This window comes from Cladophialophora immunda (genome assembly GCF_000835495.1).
Source record: "Cladophialophora immunda strain CBS 83496 unplaced genomic scaffold supercont1.1, whole genome shotgun sequence".
NCBI lineage: Eukaryota > Fungi > Ascomycota > Eurotiomycetes > Chaetothyriales > Herpotrichiellaceae > Cladophialophora > Cladophialophora immunda.
Genome location: NW_015622541.1, coordinates 3,457,315 through 3,484,792, shown reverse-complemented (window position 1 = coordinate 3,484,792; position 27,478 = coordinate 3,457,315). Strand labels below are relative to the sequence as shown.

The following is a 27,478-nucleotide window of genomic DNA, read 5'->3' as shown; positions in this document are numbered from 1 at the left end:
GCTTGGCCGCCATTTTGTGCTCAACCGGCTCGCTAAGGGCCCAACGGCGTCCCATGTCGTGTAATGCCATCGCAAGTTCAAGGAGATGACCGCGGTAACAGACGACTCTGCGTCGCGGTGCTCTGTGGTGCTCTGTGGTGCTGGTTGAGGATGTTGCAGGAAACGTGCTCATGCGGAGACCGTTCCCACGAGAAGGAGGCCGTTCGACAACCACAGCCAATGAGGACCGGGAATGAACTTCTTTGAGCAAGTTTTCTCTGAGATGGTGCGGCAAGAAATGAATCCACGTCGGTTGCCGTCGAAGTCGATGATTGAGAGGACACCGAGAGAGTATACATGTCTTCGATGAGCACATCGAGACATATCCGCCAAACGGACTCTTCAACCCAGACTTTCGACCAGTCAGTGTTAACAGCGTCAACTTTGTCGACAATGAGCTCAATGGGGTCAATGTCAATGCCTGCATCCAGCGCCATGTCAATGTCGATGTCGATGTCGATGCCCGCGTCCACCACGACATCAGGCATGGCCATGGGCAGCTCAACCAGTTCTCCAATGCCAATGTCCTCCACCATGGCGGGCATGGACTCTATGGCAATGACCTTCTTCTTCTCCTCAACTACGCCGCTCTTCTCAACGACTTGGACGCCGAACACTAAAGGCCAGTACGCCGGCACATGCGTTTTCTTGATCGCATTTGCCGCAATTTTCCGGGCACTGCTGGCAATTCGATTCAACTTCTACCCTTTGTTGGCTTCTTTCGATACTCGCCGCAACGGTGGCTTGGGATATGAGCCATATGACAACGAAAAGTCGCCTCGGCGTGCCTGGCGAGCAAGAGATGCAGTTGTCACAGGATTCATGGATCTGGTACTTGCGACAGTGGGATATTTACTGTGAGTATCAGCGCCAGAAAGGGTCCCTGATAGATGGATACTAACGTTAACGAGCATGATTGCCGTCATGACGATGAATGTTGGGTATTTCCTGAGCGTGTTGGCAGGCGTTTTTGTCGGGAGTGTGATGTTCTCACGATTCATGGGCAACTCCGCATTGTCACATTGAGCCGATTGATTCGATCCTACCACGACTTGCGATGGGCTCTCTCTGTCAGCATGGGGAAGCCGACGACTGCCCTGTACCCTCGGTGCGAGCTCGACAACTGTTGGAGATATCTCTTGCAGAAATTACTTTGAAAGCAAGAACTCATTTTCAAGTCTTCGCTCGGTCTGCGAGGCAGCTGTCCGAGGGTGTTGTCGGTTTGATCCTCATCGGGAGATAAAGGATTGTCGTTCGGTCCCCGCAGTTGACTTGATGCAATGCATTGCTGCAGTCCTCCTGGAATAAATCTGAGTGGAAAGAAGGGCCTGCCGAGCCTCATCGAACAGGAGACAATCCTGATGACGCGGTGTGGCGAGCATTCGACGGCTGTAATTCTGTATTGCCTTCATTGTTCGACCCGGCGACGGACGAGGAAAGGCATCATGCAGGAAGTCGCAGTTCGAGGCACAAAGGGTATGTATTCCGTACTCGACTGAGCATGATGTTTGATTTTTGGGCTGTCTCTGCCTGATTCATCGGTCCAGCATTTCTGTTTCCTCATCACTCCCGCTCGTCCCTTGTATGAATAGCCAATGCTGAAGTATGCGTCTATCCATAATGGTCTTGCCGTCCGTATCTGTTATACCCAAATACGGCTTTCGGCAATAATTTCATGACATCCCATCCGTCGACGTAGGGTCCCTGCCCATAAACACTTTGTACAATCGCTTGCTGATCTGCGGACCTAATCTCTTGTCACTCCATCCACCGTCTTTGTTCACCGTCTTGCGAACATGTTCCAGCAACAGGTTGCCATGCTTATCGAACCCTTTCACCAGCTTTCGAATGCTCTTGTATTCTTCGACGATGCCGTAGGCCATGCTGGGAGTCACTCTCTGCACCTCTTGCAGCATTTTGACAAATGTGTCTTTGGGGTCGTCACCTGTCCGGACTTGCCCACTGTCCATGCAGAACGACGCAGATTTGAGGTTGTACTCAAGCTGCGCCAAGCGATATGGCCGGGTGGAAAGATGCTGCGTCAGTGCACATATCTGAGACACCGAGTCCCCTGGCGTCGATGTGTGATGGATCAGTATTGGTTGATGAGCCAGTTGAAGATGGAGAAGCAGGTCGTCGACGATGTCAGACGTCACGCCAGACAAGTCTAGTGACTCGGTTGCAGGCTTTTTCCTCTTTCGGCCTCTAGCCTGGGATGGAGGATCGGTGTTCGCTGAGTTTGCACCATCGGCCTCCAACATCTGAGCTCGGACAGCAGCCGTGTATGCTCGGTTCTTCGCATTCTCGCTCTTCCGGAGCCAACCCCGGAGTCCTTCGATAAGATAGATTGGAACGCAATTGCCAAAACGCCGGCGGATCGACGAAACATGTGCGTCCAAGTTCGCTTTGAGCTCTTGCTCCTCCCGCACCACGCTGGACACCAATCCTGACCTCGACACGGCCGCAATGGCAACAAAGTCTGCGGCGGGTAAATGGATCAAAACGTGGTTTTCATTCACGATACGACATCTGGACGTGGGCTCCCACAGATCGTCCTCGTCGTTGTACGTTGACTTCACCTTACGGCGCCAGGTGATAATGCTTCCGTGTTGCACTTGTTCACCGTCGTCGTCAACCAAGTTGACCTGCTCGTCGACATAGTTTACGTCGACCTGGACATTCTTCATACGCTCTTCGACTTGATTGCCGACGCTTGTATGCTTGAGAAAGCTCGACATATCCAAGATCATTTCTGGGGTTGCGTCTTTCTTGTTAGTCCGTGATTTGTTGACCTCCGCAAGGTCCGCCGCCTTCTGCTTCTCCTTCGCCTTCTGTTCCCTCTCCAACTTCTTCTTCTCTTTCTCGGCCTCTTTTAGAGCCTGTCGCTCTGCTATCCCGGCGGTCTTCTCTGGTGCCCTCTCGTTGGTCCTGCCTGCCTTCTCGGCTTGAGGTGATCTGGGAGGTTTTGTGCTTTTGACGTTCATAGGACTGGACGAGAATTCAATGTCATCGAAGATTTTAGGTGCTACCCTCACGCTTGCCAAGTTCTGCGTTGATTTAGCTTTGGAGGGTTTAGATCCAATACACTTTTCTTCGGCGGATTCTGGGTTGAGGGTGGCCAGAAGATTCGTCGTCCTGTGGTCGTAGCCCATTTTCATTCGCTGCGAGAGACTCAATGGGTCGTCGATAAGATGGTCTTCTGACCCGTCAGATGGCAAGGTCCAGGACAAGCCCACATTCTTCCTTTTCTCCGTGGTCAATGGCTCTGGGGCGGACGATGAAAAGGTAATTTCATCGAAAAATTCGGCCTTCCTCCGTTCCGAGGAGCGTGAGAAAGCAGGCGCACCAACATTGAGTCTGGGCTCTTCCTGCAGCCCGTCACTGGAGAGAATCTCAAAGGGCACCGGTGAGCGTCGTTCGGGGGCAATATTGGCTCGTGTAGATTTTGAAGGCAAACCCACAACGGGGCTTCGGCGTCTCTTATAAGGCCTATCGATCTCGAAATCAATCGAACCAGTCACATCAAATTTGTCGATCTCGAAATCAATCTCGTCGTCGAGCCATGTCTTCGCGCCAAACGCTACAGGAGCAGCCCTCGTGGCTCGGGGGCTTTTGGGGGGTGATGATGACAGAAGCACAATCACCTCAGTCATTGTTGCAGGCCAAATATGTCAAGCACAGAGTAAGAAGGCATTGACACCAAGGGAGCGCATCATCTGCCAGCAGCAATTGTGTGTGGTTAACAACGACGAAGCTCAAGACAAGGTGCAGGTGTTGTCATGACTGAGGAAACCCCGATCAGGAAAAGCCCAAACAAGCTTGGCATCCAAACGTCGCGCGTCGTTCTCGCGTAAAGTGCATTTCAGGACTGTTCAATTCATCTTTGTCTACTCGTCATCTACCTATTGTACTCTGCCATCAAAGAGTTTCAGCTGGGGATCTGCTTCGGGGTTCATTCTCCTGGCGCGGGCGAATTCACTGGCCCTACTATCCCCCCGCCCGTACTTGGCCTTGATGATTGTGGCCAGCAATGCTGCTGCAAACGCTGCCGTGAGCCAGACGGCCAGGACGATGTCTTTCCTCTCCAGAAAGGTGCTCCTCTTGCTGTTCAGCATCTGGGTCATCTCGTGGTTGAATTTCCCTGCCATTGTACTCCTACTAAAGTGCCCGCGGACTCTTTCTCGCCCATTCCGACCCATCCGCTCGAGATCACTCGTACTAAGTTCATGCAGCGCTTGGTTGATAACTGCTGTCCATTCTTCCACCTTGGATGAGTCACGCAACCAACCTGTCTCGCCCTCGACGATGGTCTCCAACGGCCCACCAGTGTTTGAAGCGAGAACAGGGAGCCCGTGCTGCATGGCTTCTACCGGCACAATCCCAAAGTGCTCATTCGAAGGAGTGTACAGTAACAATCGAGCGTTTTTCAAGAGAGTCTCTTTGAAGAATCCTGGCACGGACAGCAAAAACAAGACTTGTATGCCGCTCGGAATGCCTAAAGCCGTTGGTACTGTTTTGGCAGTGGCAGTAGATAGACCCAACCCTTCGGCCAAGTCTACCAGCTCTTTATGATATTCCACATTCTCATGGACCCTTTGGTCGTAGCCCCCCGCTATGATCAGCCGGGTACCTTGACGGGCCGCAGGAGACAGTTCATGATATGCTCGGACAGCCAAGCCGATATCTTTTTTTCGCTCAAATCGATTTATGCTGAGGAGAATCTTGAACTGACCGTCCCAGAGTGTAGTCCCGTCTACATCGGCCTCGGCCTCTTTCGATCCATCATTGACGCAGGGGTATATGACGCCTAACGACTCCGCCAGGGAAGGCCAGACTCTCGAAGCAACGGATTTTGTGAACTTGGAGTTGACGACTATCCTGTCACTCGCACTCATACTCCAACCTTCAAACCAATCGAAGGGAAACCTGTAGATTGTTTTTGCAAGTCCAAGCAGGCCAGAGGCTCGGCGATCGGCAAGTAGTTGATCTGGAAAATGACAGTAGAACAGGGTCCGTTGGCGATGGGGGTAGAGCCATCTGAGCAACGGAATGCAGGCCGAGAGCTGGTCGACCACAAAGACGTCCGGTCGCAGTGTGCTCAATTCATTGGTCCAAAGTGCGATCTGGAACACAAGATGGATTTGACGCAGGATCGCAAGGAGGATGTGGAAGCGGTTCAGGAAAGAGGGAGGAAAGAGAGTGTTTCCGCGGACTCTGACATCGAGGGTGCCTATACTCACCGGTCTGTCAATGATTTAGCTACGGCGGGATCGCAAGCGAAGGGCGGGGGACTGACCATCTCGCGCCTCTTCAAAACAATGATTGGGGTCGCAGTGCGAGGTAAAGATCGTGACTTTGTTTCCCTGCTCTTGTAGACCGACTGCGGCATCAACGATCAGCCTCTCGGCACCACCAATCCCCAGATCTGGGTGGAAGAAGACAATTCGCCTCTCGCGCGGTCCAGAGACAGTCGCTTTCTGTGAGGAAGCCATATTAGAAATATCCAGAAGGGAAGGGAGAGAATGGCATCGTTTGCTGCTGAGTTTGTTTGTTTGTACACAAACCACATGCGCCCGCAGGAACTCACTCACAGTATGACATCGGCTGACCTTCCTCCCTTGCCAGATCTCAGTTCCACAAGACTTGTTTGCTGCTCATCGTGTCCACATCTCTCCGCAAATCTATCCTGTCTGTAGACGTTGTGCTCCGTTCGTGATGTATCATCAAGATTGCGCGTCACAGTGCGCTTGCGTCTCATGTCTCTCCCAGCACATCCCACGTTTCCGCCTGGCGTGAAGCCCATCCCAGGAATGCAATCAAACGTCGCCCGCGCCGGCTTGCTCGTCGGGTAATCTCCAGACCCGTTAGCACTGGGGAGGTCCGCCACTTTCAAGAGGAGAAAATGATTGGCAGCAGCTAGAGCCGTGGGCCGTGGTGTCCCTGGACGCCGCATGCAAGCAGGCCTGAAGTGGAGGCGCATATCGCGAATGATACCCACGAAATCTGTCATACCATACCCAAACTGGAGTAGGTGCATGGACTCCGGATGCAGACACTGATAGAGGGTGCAGATTGTCCGTCGAGAAACGAACATGAGCTCGATGGAGTATGTCGTCTCCCTCCCGTCTCCTTCCAACTGCTCTATCAGTCCCTTCATCACCACCTTCGTTTTTCTCTCTATGAGAGTCGCGCCTGCGGTTGTTTAATCGACGGCGTGCATTCACTTCGTCCTTCGCGCCTTCTTCCCCCAAAGCGGCGTCCTTCATTCCGGAAACTTCACCTGCGCCTGGCATAGTAATCTCCAGCCGTCCCCTCGCTCCGTTCATCGTGTTCTACCGTTCACTTTCTTCTTGACCACTTTTGCATAATCCAAAGCTCAACTGACCGGTCACAATGGCTCAGGTAAAGTGTTGCCATCTACTCGTGGACGAATACTGACCTCTCGCCAGCTCAAAACTGCCTTTTTGGCCCTCTTCGCCCTCTTCGCATCCTACGCCTTGGCTGTCTCGCCGCTCGTTGTTCAGGGCTCCGATTTCGTCAACAGTGTTGATGGCACGCGTTTCCAGATCATTGGTGTTGCGTAAGAGAAGGGATCTCTCTGTCAACAACATACTGACAAGTTGTGCAGCTATCAACCTGGTGGTTCTTCGGGTTTCAATCCCGGCTCTGGCCTCGACCCGTTGAGCGATGCTGATATCTGCCTCCGAGATGCCGTGCTCATGCAACGCCTGGGTGTCAACACTATCCGCGTCTACAACCTCGACCCTGACTTGGACCACTCTGCTTGCGCCTCTATCTTCAACGCCGCCGGTATCTACATGATCCTTGACGTCAACAGTCCCTTGCCGAACCAGTCTCTCAACCGCGGCGCACCCTGGGAATCGTACACTTCTGCGTATCTGGAGCGTGTTTTTGATGTCGTGGAAGCCTTCATGCACTTCAACAACACCTTGGGATTCTTCAGTGGAAACGAGGTCATCAATGAGGACTCGGTCCCGGAGGTGCCGTCCTACATTCGGGCAGTCACCAGAGACCTCAAGGATTACATCTCCAAACAAGCACCAAGATCAATCCCTGTTGGCTATTCTGCTGCCGATGTCCGTCCCCTGCTTATGGGCACATTCAACTACTTGTCTTGCGGGTTGGACAATGACACCAGCTCCAAGATTGATTTCTTCGGCCTCAACTCTTACTCCTGGTGTGGCAATGCCACTTTCCAGTCTTCTGGATACGACGTCCTGGTTGGCGACTTTGGTAATACCACAATCCCAGTCTTCTTCTCCGAGTACGGCTGCAACCTGGTTACTCCACGACTGTTTACCGAAGTCCCCGTCCTCTACTCGGAGAACATGACACCCGTCTTTTCTGGCGGTCTCATCTACGAGTACAGCGAGGAACCCAACAACTATGGCTTGGTGAATCTCAATGACAACGGAACCGTGTCCATTCTACCCGACTACGACAATCTTCGACAGCAGTACGATTCGCTGGATGTCAACGCGCTCGAGAGAGCCAATGCCACGGCAACGTCGCTCACGCCTCCAGTGTGTGCCGCTGATTTGCTGGCTGGATCCAACTTTAGCACCAGCTTCGACCTGCCCACTCGCCCAGACGGCGTCGACACGTTGATTCAGAATGGCGTCTCTGGCAAGTTCCCGACAGGCACCTCATCAGTCACGAACACCAAGCCTTCACAAACCGTGTACGACGTCGATGGCCAAGAAATCACCGGGCTCCAACTTACCATTCTGCCCAATGATGAGAGCAACTTGCCAGGCAACAACACCAGCGGAAGCACACCCAACAGCACTCCATCTTCGTCGCCCAGTGCCACCACGGCCGGTAGCCAGCCCACAAACACCAATGCAGCCGCAAAGGTGAACGATATGAGATTCGGATCTCTTATCCTGGGCGCCTTGACTGCTGGACTAGTGATGCAATTGTGATTGAAGAGTGAATGGGACAGGGGATGGAATGCGTATCATACGTCGATTGTGTTTCGAATCCAGGCTTCATCCACTGCATCTGCAAAAGGAACCGAAGGCATAGTTCACGTTCTCTTCATGGACATATTTGCCATTGACTTTGCAGGCCGAAGTCTAAAAGACCATAAGACGTGCTAATAATGATGATTAGATGAATCCAGAAGAACCTTTTTGTTCCAATCCAGCGCTTTTCCATTGAAATCGAGGTGTTTCGCAGGGGGTTGGGCCAATGTGGCACGCATCCCAGGTGGCGGGCATTGACGGAAGGGGAGTTTTCTCGTCAAGCCTCACGCCTCGTGTGTTGTGGCGCACACATTTCTCCTTTGGGACTGTTGGTCGGGTGAAAATCCTTGAATCCAGCAATCGAAAATTGAGGTGGTGGTGATCGGACCAATGGCGTCGCGGGAAAATGATTCGCGGTGGGAGCGCCAAGAATGCGGTGGACCTGCTGTTCGGTCATTCCTGTGGCGCAGCAGAGTCTGCAGCCAACCAGATCCCCGCTGCGAGCGCCACTGTTCCCTGCTCTGCGTCTGGAAGAAAGAAAAGCACCTGAAGGTGATGCCAGTGCCAGCTGATGATCGACGCCACCACGTCACCCGCCAACTTTCTCTGCCCATGTTTTGTTGCTCACGACGATCACAGACCAGGATGCTCCCAAGACCCTTTGACCCCTTGCGTGAAACTACAAGAGGCCCTGATAGCCCCCAACTCTCTTTCGTATTCTCCGTCTTCCACATATCATCCTCCAGCGCACGCGACAAGCCCTCCGTTTGATACTCAACCCTCGATCGACGCCCAAACACCATGGCTCTCGGCGGCGCCCTCCTTCGTTTCGGCCAAACAGGCCTGCGCCTCCTCGAGTTTGCATCCTCGGCCATCATCCTCGGTATCTACAGCTACTTCCTGGCCGTAATGGCCGACAAGAACATCTTCATTCCAAGATGGGAGAAAGCCGTTGAAGGCATGTCTGGCGCAGCAGTCCTGTACACCATATTCGGCGTCCTCTTTACCCTCTGCCTGGGAGGCATCTCTTTCTTCGCCCTGCTTGCTGTCATCCTCGACATCTGCTTTGTGGGCTGCTTTGCCGCCATCGCCTACTACACACGCCACGGCGCCAACTCATGCAAGGGCTTCGTCAATACTCCTTTGGGTGTCGGCCTTTCCAGCGAGGCCGCACCCGGTGCCGGTGATTGGGGCTACGTCTGCAGTCTGAACACCGCTTGCTTCGCCATGGCCGTCTTGAACATCTTCCTTTTCTTGATCACTGCGGGCATGCAAATGATGTTGGCCCGTCACCACAAGAAAGAGAAGCGCTATGGACCTAGCCCCGCAAACAACTACACCAAGGGCTTCGGCCGTCGACCATTCTGGAAGCGCAACCGTGCAAATGGGACTACCCGCGACGCGGAGATGGCGACAGGGACCACGCCCACAGGAGCTTACCGCCCCAGCCACGAGACTGGTATGACCGGATCGACGATGCAAGGTGGCCATGTTCCTGTTACCTCTGAGCCGAAGTATGGTCAGCCAGGATACGGTATGCAGGGCTACTCGGCTCCCGCGACCAACTACTAGTCAGTGTGAACTGAGCGAAGCATACCCTCCCTTATGCCACTGATCTCATGACAACCACCCAAGAGCCAATTAGTGGAGGATAGATTAGATGGTCACGGCATCTATACCAATCTGTATCAACAGCACTGGCCACGATTTTGAAGGAGTGAGAGAGGTTCGGGGAATCACAACGATATCATGATAGAATCGTCTGTACTTCATAGCTTACAAGCTAGGTAATAATCATACTCGCGGGAGATTCTCTTATTCAAGCCGTCTACCTTGTTTTGCTCATCTTGCACTCGCATGAGAAATTTCCCTCTTCCCGACAAGCAGACATGTGCACTCGTAGTCAACCTCTGGGTAGTTTGCATCACACTTATCCAGTTCGGTGACACCGTGATACGTCATGCAAGGGGCCAGTCAACAAATTTCCTTGTCGCCCCGCCAGTTCCATTGGGGTTTTCGATGTGGAGACACCAAGATCCAGGGACCAGGCGTACCATCGCCTGCGCCACACCTCCATGCCACTGAGTCTTGCGAGTCCTCGTACAGCAGAGAGTTCCCTCATACGTTCGACAGATCTCGCGTCAGCGCGCACCGGTCCTCGCCTCTCCTCCCACCCTCCGCTGTCCGTCTCACAGGTACAACTCGGTCTCGATAAGACTCAGGGGCGAGAGCCCAGGCTGCGGATCAAGATGGACGAATACGAGAGATGAACACAACAGCAGCAGGAGTTGAGAGACTGTTTAGCTCAACCTGTCCCTCGATGAGGATTCTAGAATTTCGATAGGTCGAGAGAATCTGGAATACATTCAACCTCGGGCCATAGACCGGAAGAGATTGTCGAAGAAACCAAGTACTCAAGAACTGGGCAAGCACTTTGCCTTTCCTATGGTCCCTTGAAGGTCGGACAACTTATAAGGGATCCGGATACCAAGGCTGCGAGTCCTTGACCTTTACAAGTAGCAGCCCAGCCTGGCCTCAGTACTCTGGGTGCTTCGAGTTTGATATCGTGAAGGCGGAAGAGAAGCGAATCCGGAGAACGAATGCTCGACCCCTGCACGGAATGCGCGGAACACGTGATAGCATCCGAAATATATCCTGACGCCAATCCTGATTTCGTCCAAATTTCTTCATGCACATCTGTCCTTGGTCTGTTGCAAAGGCCATATCCCTTTTGAGCAGCGCTGTCTATCCAAGATGGGCGCAAATTAGCCGTTCCCCACCGGGCGCTATGCCATGTGGGTGAAGCTGTCCGATTTCTATGTGTTTTGATGAAGTTCCAATATGCCATTGACAAAGCATCGTCCTGGGGAGACGGGGGCAGAGAGCAGCAATAGGCCTCCGCTTCGAGGAGTCCAGACGGATGACCTCGGCCATTTCACAGGCGCTCACAGAGGCGAGGATCTGAGCCTGGAGGAGCAGACTGCCATCCTCCAGGCAATGACCCTCGAGTCCCCTCCCGGGATCCAGTCGCCTCATCCTCTCCCGCTCCATCCTTCTCCTGGCATTGTTCAGTCGCCTACCAGTCTTTCGACCGAATTCAGCTTTCAAAGCCAAGGTTCAACATCTACTCCCACAACCCCCCTCACACCTCTTTCCCCGCCAGCCACGAACTCCCCATCTCAGTCGAAATTCGTATCAGCTTTGCAGGATGTCCGACACTTTGCAGGGGGGTTGATCAGCCATCCCTACGAGTCCACCAAGCACTACACGATCCTGCGGCATTCGTTTGGCGTAGTCTACTACAGCGGTTCGTCGACAAATCTAGCCATCACCGTCTTCTCCGACCGAGAGCTACCTCCCGATCGGACTTTGTGGCTACAGCGAAGAGGCTTCTCCGGCAAGACCGGTTTGAAGATCGGGGGGTTACTGGGAGCCAGGAGTACCTGGATTGATGTGACCCCATCCACAAGGGCCACGCCGGAGCAAGTCAACTCCACCGACGAACGCGCTTGGCAGAGAGACATCAAGAAGTTTTTGAAGAAAGCTCCGAAAGAACTTCGCGCTCATCGGCCACGGGAAACCGACATCCTCCGCATTCCTTGCGATGCCGACGATGGCTATCTGAGGGTGGTTCTCTGCTCTGCCGACGGAAAAAAGACGCTTTGCGGTAGCCCAGTGTTCCGACTAGCGTCCTCGTCAACAGACTCTAGTGTCATCAGAGGCTCGTCTCTCAAGACCATGCCACTCGAGGCGGGCATCAAGCTAGCGGCAGTTGTCGGAAGACAATTCGTCACGGCCACTGCTGGCCCTTATGTCGACACTGCAAGGCAGACGGTCACGAATCAGCTGACTTCGGTTTATCAACCAAGTGCGTTAGCTCAGCAGGCTGTTACTACCGCTTATGACGAGAGTGGGATTCAGGATCGCTTTGACAATATGAATGAGCAGTATGACACTGCCCGAGATGAGTCTTACACTCGAACCGACCTGGATGGCTACGATGCCTTGGCTCGTCCAGATGTCATCGGGCCACCGTCCGGCCCAGTGCCGCCATTTCCCGTTCGGTTTCATGGAAAGGTGGTCGCCGGCACTGGCAGAAGTAGAGCAGCATTGAACATGCCGACGGCCAACCTGACGGGCATTCCTGCAGACATTCTTTTGCGGTACAAAGGGGTATTCTTCGGGTGGGCTGCGGTGAACCTGCCCAGCAAGCTCGCTGCAGAGAAAAACATCTCGGATGAATGGCATCAGGCAATTATCTTCATTTCGCCGGACCCATATGGAAGGAGAACTGTGGTGGAAAAGAACACTGCCCGAGTGTACCTGATCCATGATTTCCAGTCAGTCGATTTCATCGACGCCAAAGTGTCTGTGCTGATGATGGGTTATTTGCGAGCTCTAGAGCTCGAACCGAACCAAGAGCCGGATGTCGAAGCACAACTGTTTGACTTCTACAAAGATGTCGCCGTTACGAACGCAAGTTTGGCTCGACCCGCCTGGGCAGCAGACGCCACATTAGAGCACGTCAAGTCGGCTTCGTCCAACCGATCTTTGACTGAGCGATATGTTGATTTCAGGCAGAGCACACAGAAACAGATTGACAGAGTCCCTGTCCATCGTCTGGGAGTGCGGACAGAGGGAGCGACCATGAAGGACAAATTGATTGGAAATGGCGGAGTGTGGATTCCAAGGTCACCTTTGACGCATAATGCTACAGCTTGACCACGTCTGTTTCAGCCCTTTGCCTAATCACATTGAGAAGAGAAAAGCGCCTCTCTGAATCTCATTGCCAACCGTCTGCTGCAATTCACCGAGAGGCGTGTCCAGAAAGATCCAACCCCTGGAAGTCGTCAATCACGACTTCGGGCGATCCCGGTCAGGAATCCTAACACACGAAGAACCACCTTGTAAAGGAGCAATTTAATTCCTGTGGCATGCAAAGCGTCAATCGCCCAATGTGACGACTTCAGAACCCTGCTGGCTCGAGGAATGGCCACCTTGTCATACACCGTGATGGCTTCGTCAACGGTTGAAGCTTTCTTGAATGCATTAGCAAGATCCCAGGCATCCATTATTGCCATGTTGGCACCGTTGCCTGCGAAGGGGCTAACTGCATGGTTTGCATCTCCGATCCATATTATGGGGCCGTGCTCCAGTGACTGATGTGGGAAAGGGGGCCGATCCATTGCATTGAACTGCATGATCGTGGTTGGATCCGTCGCGGAGACCAGATTCTTCACCAGAGGAGCAAAGTTTGCCGCCACTTTTATTGATTCTTCCAACAACTCGTCGAGGCGCTTTTGAGGAACAGGGTATCGTAATGCCTCCTTCATAACGGGACTGGGACGACTCATGGCCCAAAGCGCGGATTTGTCGTCCACAGGAGAGACAAAAAGCCCGACTCCGTTTCCACCCAGCACACCACCCCAGTCACGATCCAGGGGCTTGGGAATGTCGTCGTGTCTCGCAAACTTGGCGATGCCTGACCAGAGATACACGCCAGCATAATTGAGGCCGTGGTCTGGCCTCAACAGCGAGCGCAACTTGCTTCGGGATCCATCGGCAGCTAGGAGAATGTCACCCACCGCCGTTGCGCCGGTGCTGAGGGTAACTCGCACTTTGCCGTCCTCGATTGGCTCTGCTCCTATTACAGCCGTTTCCCAGTGGATTTGAGCTTTCGATGCCACAGCGGCCTCGGCGAGAACCTTCTGCAGGGCATTGCGGCGGATTCTCATGCCGAGCAGCTTTTTGGGTCCGACTGGGTGTGCCGCGAAGCGCAAGAAGGGACGAAACTGAGGATCCCAGAGGTTGAAAGAGCCTCTCTCTTCTGGAAGTCCTCCAGAGTTGACACTGACGCTCCTGACAAGCTCGTACAGCCCTAGGAGATCCAAGACCTGAACGGCGCCGGGATCGTTGTCTGTTCTCAGGGATAGAGTATACCCTTCACGTCCGATGCGGTCCTCATAGCTATCCCGCTCGTATATGATGACTTGAGGCCTCGCCGCCACCGAAGATTCTTCTGAAAACAATTGGGCGATCGCAACGGCGAATGTCAGTCCAGCGATGCCACCACCAGACACGAGAATGGTTTTGCCGGCGAGGAAATTCGACAACAGTTCCGGGGATGATGGAGACATTGTGTCATTGTCCACAGGGGACATACAAGAATGAGGAGATGCTTACTGCTACTGTTTCTCACGCTGTGTGCACAACCTCGAGCGTGCTTTGTTCCTTGCGCGTCAGTTAATGCCTTGATCCTTATATAATATATCTGCAATACCCCAGGACAACAGCTGTCTTCAGGATTGGGACTAGGCTCAGGCAGACAGATTCCTGGGATAGACACAGGGATTGCTTTGCACACAGCCAATCAAGGACCTGGACTTCTTGCAATCCCTACGCCATTTTGCCAGTCCTCCAATCCTGCTAGCAAACACTTATACCCTTGTCGATTTGACGAACCAGAGGACAGGTCCGCCACTTGCAACGCGAATACGACATTGACATCACGTCCTCCTCGGTCAACCTGCCCTTGCGAGCCGCCCTGAGAGTTGTAGCTTTCCCCAGACTCGACGATCCCGAACTCCTGCTCGAACACCTCCATCTTTTGCCCCTCATTTCGGGATTTCCTAAAGGAGGAACCCATGGAGGCAAAAGAGATGGACAGTGGGGAGCACAACAGGGGGACGAGTGCCTCCAGAGACAAATGAGATGAATGCATTGTGGTCTCACGCAAGCGGGCACTGAGCGGGGGCAGATGATGGCTGGCAATGTGCGACTCTTCGCTGCCACCGTCGCGGGATGCCACATGCGATTGAAGACTTCCATGGTGGATCGTCTTCGGTCGAAAGCAGAGCGGAGTTGCCGCTTGGAATGAATGGCATGACGATTGTTGGAGAGCTGCTCTGGTGGCTCTTGTGTTGCGCTCCCTTCTCCCTTCCCCTCTCCTATATTAGAGCCAATCTCACCATTCCTTGACCTCTTTCTCACTCAAACGCAGAGACGCCAATCATCAGGCTTCCTTTTTCTTTCCCAGACCTGCCACCATGTCGCAAATGAATGCAGTCCGGTTCTACGGCCAACGCGACATCCGCCTCGACCAGATCCCCGTCCCCTCCGTCAAGCCCGGGCAGGTCAAGATCGCGCCCAAGTTCTGCGGCATCTGCGGCTCAGATCTGCACGAGTATCTCGGCGGCGCGAACCTGATCCCGACAGAAGGCCACCCGCACCCCATCACGGGCGAGACCCTGCCTCTGACGCTAGGCCACGAGTTCAGCGGCGTGGTGGAGGAGGTGGGCGAGGGCGTCACGAACGTCAAGCCCGGCGACCGCGTCTGCGTGCAGCCCACCATCTACGACGGCAGCTGTCGGGCGTGCAAACGCGGCCTGGTGAACTGCTGCGACAAGAACGGCTTCGTCGGCCTGAGCGGATGGGGTGGCGGCCTGTGCGAGCACATGGTCGTGCCGGAGAGCTGCGTGAAGCCGTTGCCGGACAACATCCCCTTGGAGGTGGGCGCGTTGATCGAGCCCCTGGCGGTGGGGTGGCACGCGGTCGACATCTCCCCGTACAAGGAAGGCGACTCGGTCCTCGTGCTGGGCGGCGGCCCCATCGGCCTCGCGGTCGTGCAGGCCCTGGTCGGCAAGGGGTGCAAAAACATCATCGTGAGCGAGGTCAGCGGCCGGCGGAGAGAATTCGCCACGCAGTTCGGTGCGCACCATGTGATTGACCCGGTCAAGGCCGACGTCGTGGCCGAGGTGGAGAAATTGACCAACGGCGAGGGCGCGGACGTCGGGTTCGATGCCGCCGGCGTGCAGGTCGCGGTGGACACTGCGTTCAAGGCGATCAAGGCGCGAGGGACGTTGGTCAATATCGCCGTGTGGGAGAAGCGGGCGACGCTGCAGATGAATGACATTGTATTTCGGGAGAGGGGGTACATGGGAGTGTAAGTTCAGATCCGTCTCTCCCCTATCTGGCAGACTGCTCCTCTCAAGCCCGCCGTCTCGGAGACGAGATCCCCTGACTGACCGTGCCCGCAGAGCGACCTACTCGCTAGGCGACTTTGAAGCCGTCATCAACGCCATCTCGACCGGTGAGTTTCGTACCCGTCTTCAAACCTACCCTTGCGCAGTCAAAAAAAAAACCTTCCGCCAGCATTGTCCACCATTCCCCAGTCCCTTAGGCGAAATGCACCATCCTTCTGAACACACTCCGCGAGACAGTCTCTTTTTTTTTGGGCTCCCTTTTCACGAGCCCTTTGACCTCTTCTTCGTGAAGTGAAGTGTGACTCTTAGGCTGACCCTCCCACACAGGCGCCATGAAACCCGCCGGGATGATCACCAAGAAGATCAAGCTGGACCAGGTCGCCGAGGAAGGCTTCAAGACCCTGATCGAGGACAAGGAGAACCACGTCAAGATCCTGGTGGATGTGGGGGCGGGCATCTAAGGGATCCCAGCAGTGGTGGGGCTGCTCGTTGCTGGCTACGGGTGTCGTGGATCACATCGCGGGCGTCAAAAAAGGGAGAAGATGTGGAAGATGCGGAAGAAGAAGACAAGGACTACGGAGAGGGGATACATTGTGACGACGCAGCTTGCTGGACCGGGCCTTGTCATCCGAGGAGCGCAATCCTGAACTCGAACTCGAAGCAGCAAAAGGCCCAGCATGAGGAGGACAGGCGGGCTTTGCTGAGATTCCAGAACGCTCAAACTGCGTGGAGGGAGGGGAGGGATGAGTGAGTTGTCGGCTCCGTTACGTTACGTTTCTTCTCGCGTGTCGGCTTCGAACCAACCAACCAACCGAGCCAGACGAAGACGAGGATGGATGTCAATGGCACGCCGCGAGAATGTCAGGATGGAGAGATGGAGAGGAGCGACGAGTGGGACAAAGAACAAAAGCCCCCCTTTTTTGCTTTCTTGTGATAAATATGTCCATTTTTTGCCTTGTGTTCATCCGTCTATCTTTGTCTATCCAAGTCTCGAATCCGGTATCATTGCCATTCCCCTTTCCATCCTCGTCCTCATCGTCATTATCGCATTGTCATTGATCATTACCCCTGACATCTTTCCCATCTCGCGCGGGTTCTGTGGCCGCCGCCGTGCATTTTTCCTCTTGGCCTGCCTGGTATCCAAAGGCCGTGGTGCTCGCTTTTCTAGGGTCGTGGAGCCGTAATAGTAATAATAATAATAGTGGTGGTGGTAATCATAGTGATAGTAATAGTACATGGAAGTATGGCTGCTGTTGGTACACGGCAGAGATAGAAAGGGTCGTTCATCAGCCTTTTCGGTGTTGGAAGCTCGGATTTCCGAAATCTGGGAGTAAGAGGGCGTGGAGATGACTGGATGCATGGGTCGATGGATGGCTGGCTGGATGAATGCACGCAGCGAGTGGCAAGCGTGTCTTGACAAGCGTGTCTAGACCTGCTCTGCGACAACCTCCTGGCCGCGCTCAGGGCTGGGCATGCGCGAGTGGTCCGCGGTCGACAGGCCCGAGCGGGTGCCCGTGCCCTGGCTCGCGCGGCGCCAGCTGAGGCGCGACTCGTCCACCAGCTTGTGCTCGGTGATGAGCTCCTTGTTGATCTCAAAGTGCTTGACGAAGAGGCCGACGAGGAGGGCCAAGCCAGCGAGACCCGTCAAGAAGCCGAAGACGCCGTGGAATCCCGCGACGTAGGCGTCGACCGCGGCCGCGCGCTGCGGCGAGTCGGCGGGCATCTGCTTGAGCACCTCCAGGTACGCCTCGGCGCGCAGGGCGATGTCGGTCGGCAGGCCCAGGGCGGCGAGCTTGGACTTCATGACGTTCTGGAACACGGAGCCGCCGACGCCGACGCCGATGGCCATCCCGAAGCTGCGCAGGAAGGCGTACATGCCCACCGCGCGGCCCTCGTCGCCGGGCTTGCACGCCGCCTGGGACGCCGTGTTGAGGGCGTTGAGGTTCAGCCCGTGCCCGAACCCCAGCACGATCATCTCCACCGCCCACACGGCCGTGCTGGTGCCCCGGTCCCACGAGATGCTCAGCCCCGTGCCCAGCGTCGCCAGCACCCAGCCCGTGGTGATCGCCCACCGGAACTTGGCGGTGCGCGTGATGGCCGCGCCGACGATGACCGAGGCCGGCACCAGCGTCAGCAGCACGGGAAGCAGCGAGACGCCGGTGCGGATGGGAGAGTACAGCTTGGCGGACTCGAAGAAGAAGGGAATGTAGTAGAGTTGTGCATAAAGCTACACGACGAGGAAAGGTTGTCAGCAGGTGGTAGTTTGGAGGGAGAGTGATGAAACTTACAATGAGGCCTTGGGCGAACGCGCCAAAGTAGATCGCATGAGCCGACCACACGTGGAATAGCGAGTGTCTCAAGAACGCCGTCTCTTTGGCGCCGAATCGTTCCCATATCATGGTGGCCACCAGGCCCGCCAGGCCGACCAACAACGGCACAAGGGTTCTCCAGTGATTCCAGGCATACGTCGTGCCGCCCCAAGAGATGGCGATGAGGAAGCTGGTCGCGGAGGAGATGAAGAGGACCCCACCAATCCAATCGACGCGGCCCAGCATCTCCTTCAGGGTGGCCTCGGGGCGCCTGAGCCGCACGAAGAGCGGCACAAAGATCAACCCCACGCCGCAAAAGGGCAACATCAGATAGAACACCCAGCGCCAGCGAGTCGGGCTGGCAAAGGCGCCGCCGATGATAGGCCCGATGACACTTCCCAAGGCCCATGCTCCTTGACTAGAGGGTTGAATTGACGTCAGTAAACGAGGTCAAGGCCAGAGGATCTTCGTTGAGAAAACGGTTTGCAGGGAACTTACAGAACGCCAACGTATTGCGGTCTGAACCGCAAAGGGACAATGTCGGAAAAGATGACGAGGGAAAGAATAATGACGCCACCGCCACCGACGCCCTGCAGGCAACGGCCAACGAGCATGATGCCGATGCTGTGGGCGGTGGCACAAAGAATGGTTCCAACAGTGAAACTCAACAAGACTGTGAAGAGGGTCTGTGGACGTCCAACAATGTCACTGATGGAGGCGGTGAATGGCATGGTCACCGCGACGACCAGAAGGTAGGAAGTGCCTATCCAAAAGCCTTGAGTGGATGTCGCGTTGAGGGACTGGACGATTGTCTATGCCAGAGGTTAGAAGGATAGTGGTGAGGGCTAAGAGGTACAGACCGACAAGGCGGTGACAATGACAGTGGCGTCGAGGCTGACCATCAGCGAGATGATGGCCAAGGTCACCATGACCAGGGTTTCTGTTGTCGATGGCCTCCATTTGGGATGAGGAGCCTCCTTGATGAGCGCGGCATTCTGTTCAGCGTCGGCACCGCTCCGCTCCTGTTTGAACATGTCGGACTGCGTGGTATCGGTGAGAGAGGGAGTATCTTTTGGGTCTGGTTGCGAGGTGTTGTGGGAAGTAGGCTTGGGAGAGCTGCTTGTGGCGGACATGGTGCACGAGTCTGCCTGGCATATAAGATGTTTGTGTCGTTGTGGTCTTTGATCCTCCGCGGTGATAATGGCAGCAAACCATAATTGTCGCTGCAGCATAAGCACCAAGAAGTCATGGTGGAGGTACCTGCACTGCCGGCGAGTGTGTTTATAGACAAAGGTAGCATCCCGGGGATTCTGCACAGGATCAGTGAATTGGCAATGACATATGACATCGGGGTGAGAGTGATATTCACGGATTGTCATTGTCGTACCGTCGCGCGCACGGCACGAGGGAGGCCCAAGACATCGCCGGCCTCATCTGCTCGTCTCCCCGTCTGCCTCATTCACCACCAGACGCCTCAAAGCGGACCTGCCCACTTCCCAGTCCGGAATGTGTTTGAATCGGGGTGTTTGGGTTGAGACGAGCATGATCGCCGGAGCCACCGTCGGTGCCATGGCTGCGCTGTTCCTCATCTGGAGGCATTACGCGAGCTGACACGCCTACCACCGGACTCCAATAAGCCTCTAAGCCGTAGGGCTGCGGCTAGAGCTGGCAAGGTTAGATGGCGCAGCGATCGTGAGCCAACGAGACTCAGCCGCAGCCAGAGAATTGGGAGGGACGAGGGAAGAGGGGACGATGAGAGGAAGATGAGAGGATGACAGAGCATCGAGCACCCGCCGCCGCCGGGCAACTTCGGGCTTGACAGAAGCCGTGTAATCATTCTATATCCAGCCTCGTCCCTCCCTCTTCCACTTGCACGTCCTGTTTCCCTCTCACATACTGGGACAGCTGACTTATGCTCATCATGAAACGAGATTACCAGGCGTCACAGTGATCCGAATGCCCAGACGTCTCCTAGGGTGTTGTATATGGTCTCGATTATCGTAGACTCCCGTAGCCTTCCTGACTACACGCAGTCGACCTCCCAATGGTGGTACGGCTGCTCGCTTGTTAGGCATTGCTCTTCAATACACGCTCTAATCGTTCGCCTGTATTCGTGGTAATTTTCTGTTGTATATCTCCCATGTTCCCGGCCCTCATTTCCAAAGATGGGGAATATCCTTCCTCCTCCTTCTTGATGTATTGTTCACTGGATTTTGGACCCAGCAATTCGTGATCGACACATAGACGTGTTTCCAAATCACTGTCCAAGTCATCCCCACAAGGAGCCCCCTCAGCCTCGCCGCTGACCCTGACCCAAGCCTTGGTCGAATAAGCCCGATTCGCTTGTGGAATACTGATTGCTCCGAGCCGGACCACAAGCCGCTCTGGCCCCAATCCGTGTCGCAGACGAATCCCACCCCACGGACCCAAATGAATTCTCCCAACAGATCGTCGTCGCATTCCAGTTCACCATGCGACTCAGCATCGCCTTCAAGTGACTCCTTCTCACCTCAGAATGATCCTCAACTGCCATCCCCCGGCAATCAGAGGACCACCGAGCACTCCACCGCGTCACTCGCAAAAGTACTTGCAGAAAGGGCTGATGTGCTCCCTTTGTGCATGTTCGGCGGGCTGGTCGATGCCTCAAGCAACTTGACGTCCCAGCAGAAAGAGAAACAGAAGCTCACCTGGATCAAGGTCGAGCCTGGGGCGAAGTGAGCATTGTGGGACTTGGCAGAGAGTCACAAATTCAATTCTCTTCTGTTCCACCGGGGAGTCTCATGTTGCAACACGGCAGCATTGCAGAGGCTGCAACGAAGGTTGGAGGACACGAACCTATGGCCAGGTACAGCAACGACAACCACAGCTAGACCTAAGATGGCAGAGTCAGAGTGGTAATTCGAGTGTGTACAGCTTGTTACCGCCGTTTTGATTCACGGGATCGGGAGAGTATGTTGTAGCTTGGTATGCTTTGATCAGGTCATCCGCCAGAAAGGACGGATGGCGACTTCAGGCAATAACCAGGTGACCATCGTGTCATCATTGACCATAGATTGTTGAATCCACCACGGTCTTGAATGTATTACGCATTTGTGGTCATCTAGATGGTCCTTCAGGGTTGCTGCATCAAGGCTTTCCGAGCTGGCACCCCTGTGGTCTGATCGTGGACCACTTGACCTGGTAGTCTTGACTGTTCGTCCTCGTGTCGAAGGGCCAAGGAAGAATGCGCTCGTGTCTGATACACAATGGTGAATACCGCGGTAACAACAGATATGGACAGCCATACGACATCTCTCGAATGCCTAAATCAGTAGCATCCTTGAAGACGAAAGCATCTCAAGATCTGCAGATCTCAGAGAACATCAGCCTGTGCTCATTGAACCGCTTCGTGGTGGGGCGCCGTAGGACTGGGAAGAAGGGATCGTGGAGCACCCTAGCAGCAGGTCGTGTGCGCGGTCGAACAAGATCTCGCAGGGAGAGCAACAAGACAAGTCAGATCCAATCTCGAGGGAAATCACTCGAGAGTGGCGCAAGGTCACGTCAGACGAGCCGCGTAGGATTGGCACCATTCTGGAATGGGGGTCGTTATCCGAGTGTGTTGTCGGTTTCCTCGTAGTTACTGTTACTTGCAGTGGTGCATTGAGCGTCCTTGTCGATAAGGAAGAATAGACTTTTCCCCATGTGCATTGAGGCATTTCAAACACAAAAACGGTGTCCGAGAACATTGGGATTCTAAAATAGGGTTAAATTGCGCAGGCTGAGCCTCAGAGTTCGCGGGATTTGGTTAAGGCCAACCATATGGTCTTCGTGGCGTCATTTTCGGGCCGGCGGCAGTGGAGCCGTAGCCGAGCGAGATAAGCAGGGTATGTTGGATCGGGTAGCCCACACGACATTGCTCTTCAGGAAAGCGTCTGTTCTGTGTCAGACTGTGCCATTTCTTCCAAGCGAGGCGTGAGAAAACAAGACTTGCTCGGTTGTGGCTGCACCGAAAATCATGGTGGAAGGGCGCTGTTTCATTGTGCTCGCTGACATTTGTTGCATCTGACTTCTCGACGTTTCATCTCGCAGCCTGGCTGACACGAACACGTCACAAAACACCCGCAAGCCTTATCTTTCCATGCTTCCGTGAGGGCGAGGCGTCATGGAAGCAATCAGCTGGCGCATGAGAGGGAACCCTGAAGTGCTGTCTGGTCTGGTGAAAGACCAGGGTTTGGAAATGCTCCGTTGATCCAATGGTTGACGAAGTAGCCACGATGTGAATCGCTGTCTATGCTGGTGGGCAGTGAACCATCCCGCAATCCTTATCGGCGTGAATCGTGCCACTTGCCGCTCCTCTACTGCCGTGAGGCTCCTATCTCTCCCAATATATCTCGTTCTGGTGGCCCCTCCGTGACCATCTGGCTTTTGAGCCCCCGAGACACTCGTCGGCGCTGCGGGCTGGTGTCGCATTCGAAAGAACTCTAGTCAACTCTGTCGCTCTAAGCTTATTCAGGGAGGTCGAATCTGACGTGAATAGGTTTGTTGTCTAGCCCGAGGCTCTTCCGTGGGCGTAGGAAAGCAGTTTTAGTACTTCCGAAGCTGGTAGTTAGCCAGGGTACCTCCTGTTGGGCAAGTGACTCGTTCGAAGGCTTTGTTGACCTGAGTTGGGCACCGGGGATGGCCACTCTCGTCTGACATTTTGATCAAAGCTCGAGTAGATCGATAGCACGGCGTTCTCCTGTGGGCAATGTTTGCTGGCACCAATCGCTGCTCTCTCACCGGTGCCAGTATCTTCCGTTCTTCTGGACAGTCCAAACTGGATTCGTTCACCCAGACTTATCGTGCTTGGACTTTGCCTGCTCGAGACGCTTCAATTCGTCGCGGAGAATCTGCTCTAGCCCTTCATTTCGCCGAGCAAGCAGCATGACATCGTCCGTTTTAATCGTGGACCTCCCAGCATGTTTGGCGAATGCTTCGAGGTCGATGGCGGCATTCCCTGAAAGAGGATTGCTGTTAGTTGGACAACCTCATCTCCATCAGGCAGCCGGATGGGTGAATCTTATCGTACCAATCTGTGCCCACACCAGCTCCATCAGACTGCCGATGAACTGCGGCGTTGCGTTGACTCCCAGGTTGATACTTTCTTCGTCGACCATCTTTCCGATCTGGAACCATAGCGCAGAGCGGAGTTTCTAACGGGATTATGCAGTATTAGCACTCTGGCACAGCTAGCCATCGAATCCTCTCTGGCTCTCGATGTGATAAAGAGACTTGAGCAATTCACCTTCTGCAGGGACTCCGCCTCCGCATCGGTCGATGAAGCCATAAGAGCGGACGGACGACAAAGAATCAGGTGCAGGCGTGTTCTTCAAAGTTGTTTGAGCAAGTCCACCCTTCGAGCATGCTCGGTGCCAGGACTACTTTGCGTGATGGAAAGGCGTCGTTTAGGAGTGGACGCGACGCGTGACGCGTCAGCGAGATATTACGTTCGACCATTTGCCTAGAAAATGCACAACGGCAGAGCAGAACAACAGCAGTGACAGGATACTTCACGTCTGACATGGACATCACGGAGGAGCCTATCTACTACTCCCTATCTCAGTCGCCTCTCTCTCAAGAACTCATAATCTGGCATTGCATCCTTGACCCACGACAGAAGCTTTCTGGCTTCCTCTTCCCCAAATTCGTCCTTCCATTCCTGTGCTTCACGCTCGAGATCTAATCCCACCGCGGTCTTGCCTTTGATCAAACCAGTCGACGACAACAGGCTGGATTTCATCCTTCTCTCCACGGCATGCAAGCTTTGCTGCTCTTCGGCGGTGGCTGACTCCCATTCGAACTGGCATCTGTCTGGATCCAACCTTACAATCTGACAGTATCTTTTGATGACATCTGGTTGAAGAATAACATCGTCCGCATCTAGGATGATCGGCCATGACGAGCCAGATAGCTTGTCATCCCCAAAGACCCACTGAGACGTTGATTCATCATTACCTTGCCTCCTGAACCACTCCCACAAATTTCGGCTCCATCTCCAGGTCATCTCGATTCGAAAGCTCCCATCAGCGTTCTTTCTGGCTTGTTCTGGCCCTTCCAGGTCTACACAGGTTCGATAAAGGGACGGGAATACTAACGCAGGGTGTCGAATCAAGAATGTGGGTGTCCACGTCCGCAGGAATGCATCAGGTAGGACGGTCTGGTTTTGTGCCTCCCGCTCTTCCGTGTCTCCCTCCCCCTCCTCTCTCGCGGCTTTCCGCTGTACAATGTTGCAATCGCGGTCCCTCGTCAGGTCTGTCCCTTTGGCCAGGTCCTCTGCTGCTGGTGAGAGCATCCAGATGAGGTGTTCTTTCACATAGACACCCTTCCCTTCAGCTTCTGCCGACTCCGCGTGCTGGACGAGTCGGGCGGTACAAGCTTCAAGACAACGGCTTATGTCTGCTCGTTCTTCCTCAGCCCAATCCTCGGACCGCCGATCAGCCAGCTCGAGCCGGCGTGACACGGTCGGCAGGAAAAAGTACCCATTGTTGTTGGACTTTTGAGCGTCGGTACCTGGACCACAAAGGGCTGGTTGGTTGTCTAAGTTTAGGATCCGGGTGACTAGATTTGAGGCGGTTCGAGGGTGCGTTAGGAGGAATACCCTCGTCGGGGTCACATCCATCCTCCCCACGTCTTGGTCAGTTGTTATGCTTTCGATTGGTCTTTTATGCCTTTTTTCGATAGCTCGGTCAGATCTTCGTCTTTTTGCACCCCGAAGCTCGTTGGCGATTGCGTTTATACTCCCGCTTGCATCGCCAACAGCTCGCTGACACCTAATTAAAGCTTTCTGCCTAATTGTCTGGGAACTTTTCTACGGGTTCCTGATCATTAGGAAGCCGACACTGTTGTGAAGACCGAAGTGACCAGCAGCCTGGCGCAGAGGTGTAAGATGGGAAGTGTAGAGATCATGTCATTGCAGCCAAAATTGAACGGGAAAGTCCACAGATGCAGGGCAGAGGCATTTTGCTCTCAGAATCCTTTGCATCGACAGATTCATGTGCAGGCTGCAAGGGAATTGGAGATGAGCGAATGATTCGACGTACATTCGTCTATTCCGGTACGGCGAAGTGTTTACCCGTAGGTACCCGGCGAGCCGGGAGTGGTTGGCAGGAGGTATTCTGCTATCACTATTCCCACTGCTCGAATTTTCCTGCCTCCACTCCAAATCACTCTCTATCAGAAACCACAAGGTCTGAAGCGTGACCCCGGATACTTCTCACATCCTCAGAGACCTCAAGACTACACAAGCCAAACCCGCGAGGACCCCCGAGACGCCAAAACCGGCAATCGTCAAAAAACGAGGGGGGAAATATAATCATAATGTCCAACTTCTCCTTCCCCGACATCCCGGGCCTGCTCGAACCGTACCTTCCCCCGGCGCTACAGGCGTACTTCACCCGGCAGAACCTGCAAGCACTCCTACGCGTCGTCGTCGCGATCTCGACGTACGTCCTCTTCCGGCCGCACCTGGAGGGCCTGTTTCGCAAGATCACGGGGACGCCGGATCGGAGGGAGGAGGAGGCGCGGGCGAGACTGGAGTTTCTCCGGCAGCAGCAGCAGCAGCAGGGAGCAGGCGGCGCCGCAGTCGGCAGTGGCGGGCAGGGCAAGAGCGTGGGTATCGTCGGGGAGGATGGGAGGGTATATCAGGTCGTGCCGCCGCCGCGGCAGCCGCAGGGAGCTGGAGGGAAGAACGCGAAAGGCGGTAAGAAGAAGGATGGGAGGAGGAAGGCGTGAGAGGCTTCCCGTGCGCTGCACCGGGCGTGGGCTCGACGATAAGGGAGGAATTGTACTGGTGGGAGAGCTCGCGCACGGGAGCCTGAGGATGCGTACGTTTTGCTGCTGACAAGTCCTGGAATCAGAGGTGGAATCGACGATGCTTGTCTCCTGCGGCCAGCAAGATCAGAATCGCATGATGTACCTTTCAATAGCTCAACATGTGTGGGCTCACCATTGGGATTGTTCGCTTTGAGAACGCTCGGCAAAGGAAGAACCGACTGCCTCAGAACACGGACTTTTCAAGCCTTGAGCGCTGGTACATCGACAGCACGACGTACTGGGTTGGTTGGAGAAGTTGGTCCGTCTCGCTTTATACCAGAGCACCGAATGCTATGACGGCAAAGGAAATGTCTAGTATTGGGAAGGGCACGATAGGCACGGACGGCTGTCAGAACAGAATCCCGCATCGACAAGAACAAATGGAACGCAAATCTTCAAGCATCGAGTCTATCTTTTTGAGCCCATTTGAGAACGGCCTTCCCATATCCCACCAGCCCAATGCTGACCCGGCCCGATTTCTTGCAAGACCCTGCCGCAGAAATCACAACCTTCCTCTGGCCAAAAACTTCACCGGCACGTCCACGTACCGTGCTCTCAAGAACTCGGCGCAGTTCTTGCCCAGGAAGTCCACGGTGCTCGTACTGGTGGCGCCTCGATCCAGGAGGTTGCGGAACAAGAAATGCACGCCTCTCAGATTCGGCAACTCGAACCTCTCGATCTCGAGTTTGGGCACTCTCGTCTCGTCGTACTCTTTGCCCAAGAGCTGTTTGATGGTCGAGACGGAGAGTAGGTTCTTCAACCACACGTATTCGTCCTCCCGCGCGACCCAGAAGCCGCAGTTGCAGTCCGACCCCTTATCGCCAGAGCGGGCGTTCACAATGGATCCTATAGGAGCCCGTTCAGTCGGGCCGAATTTGGAGAGGTCGACCTGCAGTTGCGTCTCTGGCTGGCTGGGCTGCCTCTCCGCGAAGACTTGGGTCACGGTAGGTGGCGGGACAAGTGTTTCGCGGCCGTTGAAATGAACCACATGCGACACCTTTGACTGATCCAACAAGGTAACATAATATTCAAAGTATGGTTTCGGAATGCCTTGACGGAAGTCCAGGTGGAATGTTCCGCCGGGGTACGCCTGCATGATGTTGTCGATGACCGGTCTGAGGAACTTTGTGGTGGAGATGTCGCTGGCTTCCTTCCCCTGCACGAATATCCGAAATATGCAGGTTGCGGCATTTTGGTTGTCCGCATCCACGCCTGGGGTCCCCAGGACACCAAATGACAACGTCGTGAATTTGTCCGAGTACTTCTTGAGACTCTTGCGCAATTGTGCTTCAGTCATGCGGGCCTTTTCGGCCGCGTTCAACCCCGTCAT

General features: G+C 54.6%; 13 protein-coding genes across 15 annotated transcripts; 5 read left to right on the top strand and 8 right to left on the bottom strand.

Annotated features, from left to right (window-relative positions):
• Window positions 1-77: 77 nt before the first annotated feature.
• On the bottom strand, window positions 78-575 carry PV07_01004 (uncharacterized protein; the record flags this gene model as incomplete). Its single annotated transcript, XM_016387501.1, has 1 exon — window positions 78-575. The coding sequence occupies one exon, from the start codon at window positions 573-575 to the stop codon at window positions 78-80; it is 498 nt and encodes a 165-aa protein (XP_016254429.1).
• An 870-nt stretch (window positions 576-1,445) lies between these two features.
• PV07_01003 (uncharacterized protein) lies at window positions 1,446-3,766 on the bottom strand. The gene has a single exon (XM_016387500.1). It carries the CDS (start codon window positions 3,690-3,692, stop codon window positions 1,713-1,715), a length of 1,980 nt encoding a protein of 659 aa, XP_016254428.1. The 5' UTR covers window positions 3,693-3,766; the 3' UTR covers window positions 1,446-1,712.
• A 143-nt stretch (window positions 3,767-3,909) lies between these two features.
• PV07_01002 lies at window positions 3,910-5,579 on the bottom strand. 2 transcript variants are annotated; one of them, XM_016387499.1, is made up of 2 exons: window positions 5,336-5,579; window positions 3,910-5,283 (listed from the first exon to the last, which is right to left on the bottom strand). In XM_016387499.1, exon 2 carries the CDS (start codon window positions 4,932-4,934, stop codon window positions 3,942-3,944), a length of 993 nt encoding a protein of 330 aa, XP_016254427.1. In that variant the 5' UTR covers window positions 4,935-5,283; window positions 5,336-5,579; the 3' UTR covers window positions 3,910-3,941. The 2 variants fall into 2 exon arrangements, with proteins under 2 accessions (XP_016254427.1, XP_016254426.1); XM_016387498.1 differs by having other exon boundaries at window positions 3,910-5,269.
• Window positions 5,580-6,077: 498 nt separating this feature from the next.
• On the top strand, window positions 6,078-8,317 carry PV07_01001 (uncharacterized protein). Its single transcript, XM_016387497.1, has 3 exons — window positions 6,078-6,441; window positions 6,489-6,619; window positions 6,668-8,317. The coding sequence occupies exons 1-3, from the start codon at window positions 6,433-6,435 to the stop codon at window positions 7,983-7,985; spliced, it is 1,458 nt and encodes a 485-aa protein (XP_016254425.1). The 5' UTR covers window positions 6,078-6,432; the 3' UTR covers window positions 7,986-8,317.
• Window positions 8,318-8,581: 264 nt separating this feature from the next.
• Window positions 8,582-9,854, top strand: PV07_01000 (uncharacterized protein). The gene has a single exon (XM_016387496.1). It carries the CDS (start codon window positions 8,829-8,831, stop codon window positions 9,597-9,599), a length of 771 nt encoding a protein of 256 aa, XP_016254424.1. The 5' UTR covers window positions 8,582-8,828; the 3' UTR covers window positions 9,600-9,854.
• A 216-nt stretch (window positions 9,855-10,070) lies between these two features.
• Window positions 10,071-14,637, top strand: PV07_00998 (uncharacterized protein). Its single transcript, XM_016387494.1, has one exon. It carries the CDS (start codon window positions 10,869-10,871, stop codon window positions 12,747-12,749), a length of 1,881 nt encoding a protein of 626 aa, XP_016254422.1. The 5' UTR covers window positions 10,071-10,868; the 3' UTR covers window positions 12,750-14,637.
• Window positions 12,699-14,253, bottom strand: PV07_00999 (uncharacterized protein). Its single transcript, XM_016387495.1, has one exon. The coding sequence runs from the start codon at window positions 14,186-14,188 to the stop codon at window positions 12,878-12,880; it is 1,311 nt and encodes a 436-aa protein (XP_016254423.1). The 5' UTR covers window positions 14,189-14,253; the 3' UTR covers window positions 12,699-12,877.
• On the top strand, window positions 14,630-17,025 carry PV07_00997 (chlorophyll synthesis pathway protein BchC). The gene is made up of 3 exons (XM_016387493.1): window positions 14,630-15,969; window positions 16,064-16,116; window positions 16,337-17,025. The coding sequence occupies exons 1-3, from the start codon at window positions 15,074-15,076 to the stop codon at window positions 16,468-16,470; spliced, it is 1,083 nt and encodes a 360-aa protein (XP_016254421.1). The 5' UTR covers window positions 14,630-15,073; the 3' UTR covers window positions 16,471-17,025.
• PV07_00996 lies at window positions 16,932-19,816 on the bottom strand. 2 transcript variants are annotated; one of them, XM_016387492.1, is made up of 5 exons: window positions 19,688-19,816; window positions 19,179-19,628; window positions 18,817-19,130; window positions 18,298-18,736; window positions 16,932-18,236 (listed from the first exon to the last, which is right to left on the bottom strand). In XM_016387492.1, the coding sequence occupies exons 2-5, from the start codon at window positions 19,548-19,550 to the stop codon at window positions 17,436-17,438; spliced, it is 1,926 nt and encodes a 641-aa protein (XP_016254420.1). In that variant the 5' UTR covers window positions 19,551-19,628; window positions 19,688-19,816; the 3' UTR covers window positions 16,932-17,435. The 2 variants fall into 2 exon arrangements, with proteins under 2 accessions (XP_016254420.1, XP_016254419.1); XM_016387491.1 differs by having other exon boundaries at window positions 19,179-19,816.
• A 569-nt stretch (window positions 19,817-20,385) lies between these two features.
• PV07_00995 (uncharacterized protein) lies at window positions 20,386-20,778 on the bottom strand (the record flags this gene model as incomplete). The annotated part of the gene is made up of 1 exon (XM_016387490.1): window positions 20,386-20,778. One exon carries the CDS (start codon window positions 20,776-20,778, stop codon window positions 20,386-20,388), a length of 393 nt encoding a protein of 130 aa, XP_016254418.1.
• A 2,345-nt stretch (window positions 20,779-23,123) lies between these two features.
• Window positions 23,124-23,623, bottom strand: PV07_00994 (uncharacterized protein; the record flags this gene model as incomplete). The annotated part of the gene is made up of 3 exons (XM_016387489.1): window positions 23,124-23,293; window positions 23,366-23,489; window positions 23,582-23,623. 3 exons carry the CDS (start codon window positions 23,621-23,623, stop codon window positions 23,124-23,126), a joined length of 336 nt encoding a protein of 111 aa, XP_016254417.1.
• A 267-nt stretch (window positions 23,624-23,890) lies between these two features.
• On the bottom strand, window positions 23,891-25,181 carry PV07_00993 (uncharacterized protein; the record flags this gene model as incomplete). Its single annotated transcript, XM_016387488.1, has 1 exon — window positions 23,891-25,181. Exon 1 carries the CDS (start codon window positions 24,953-24,955, stop codon window positions 23,891-23,893), a length of 1,065 nt encoding a protein of 354 aa, XP_016254416.1. The 5' UTR covers window positions 24,956-25,181.
• Window positions 25,182-26,267: 1,086 nt separating this feature from the next.
• On the top strand, window positions 26,268-27,131 carry PV07_00992 (uncharacterized protein; the record flags this gene model as incomplete). The annotated part of the gene is made up of 1 exon (XM_016387487.1): window positions 26,268-27,131. The coding sequence occupies one exon, from the start codon at window positions 26,268-26,270 to the stop codon at window positions 27,129-27,131; it is 864 nt and encodes a 287-aa protein (XP_016254415.1).
• Window positions 27,132-27,478: the final 347 nt, after the last annotated feature.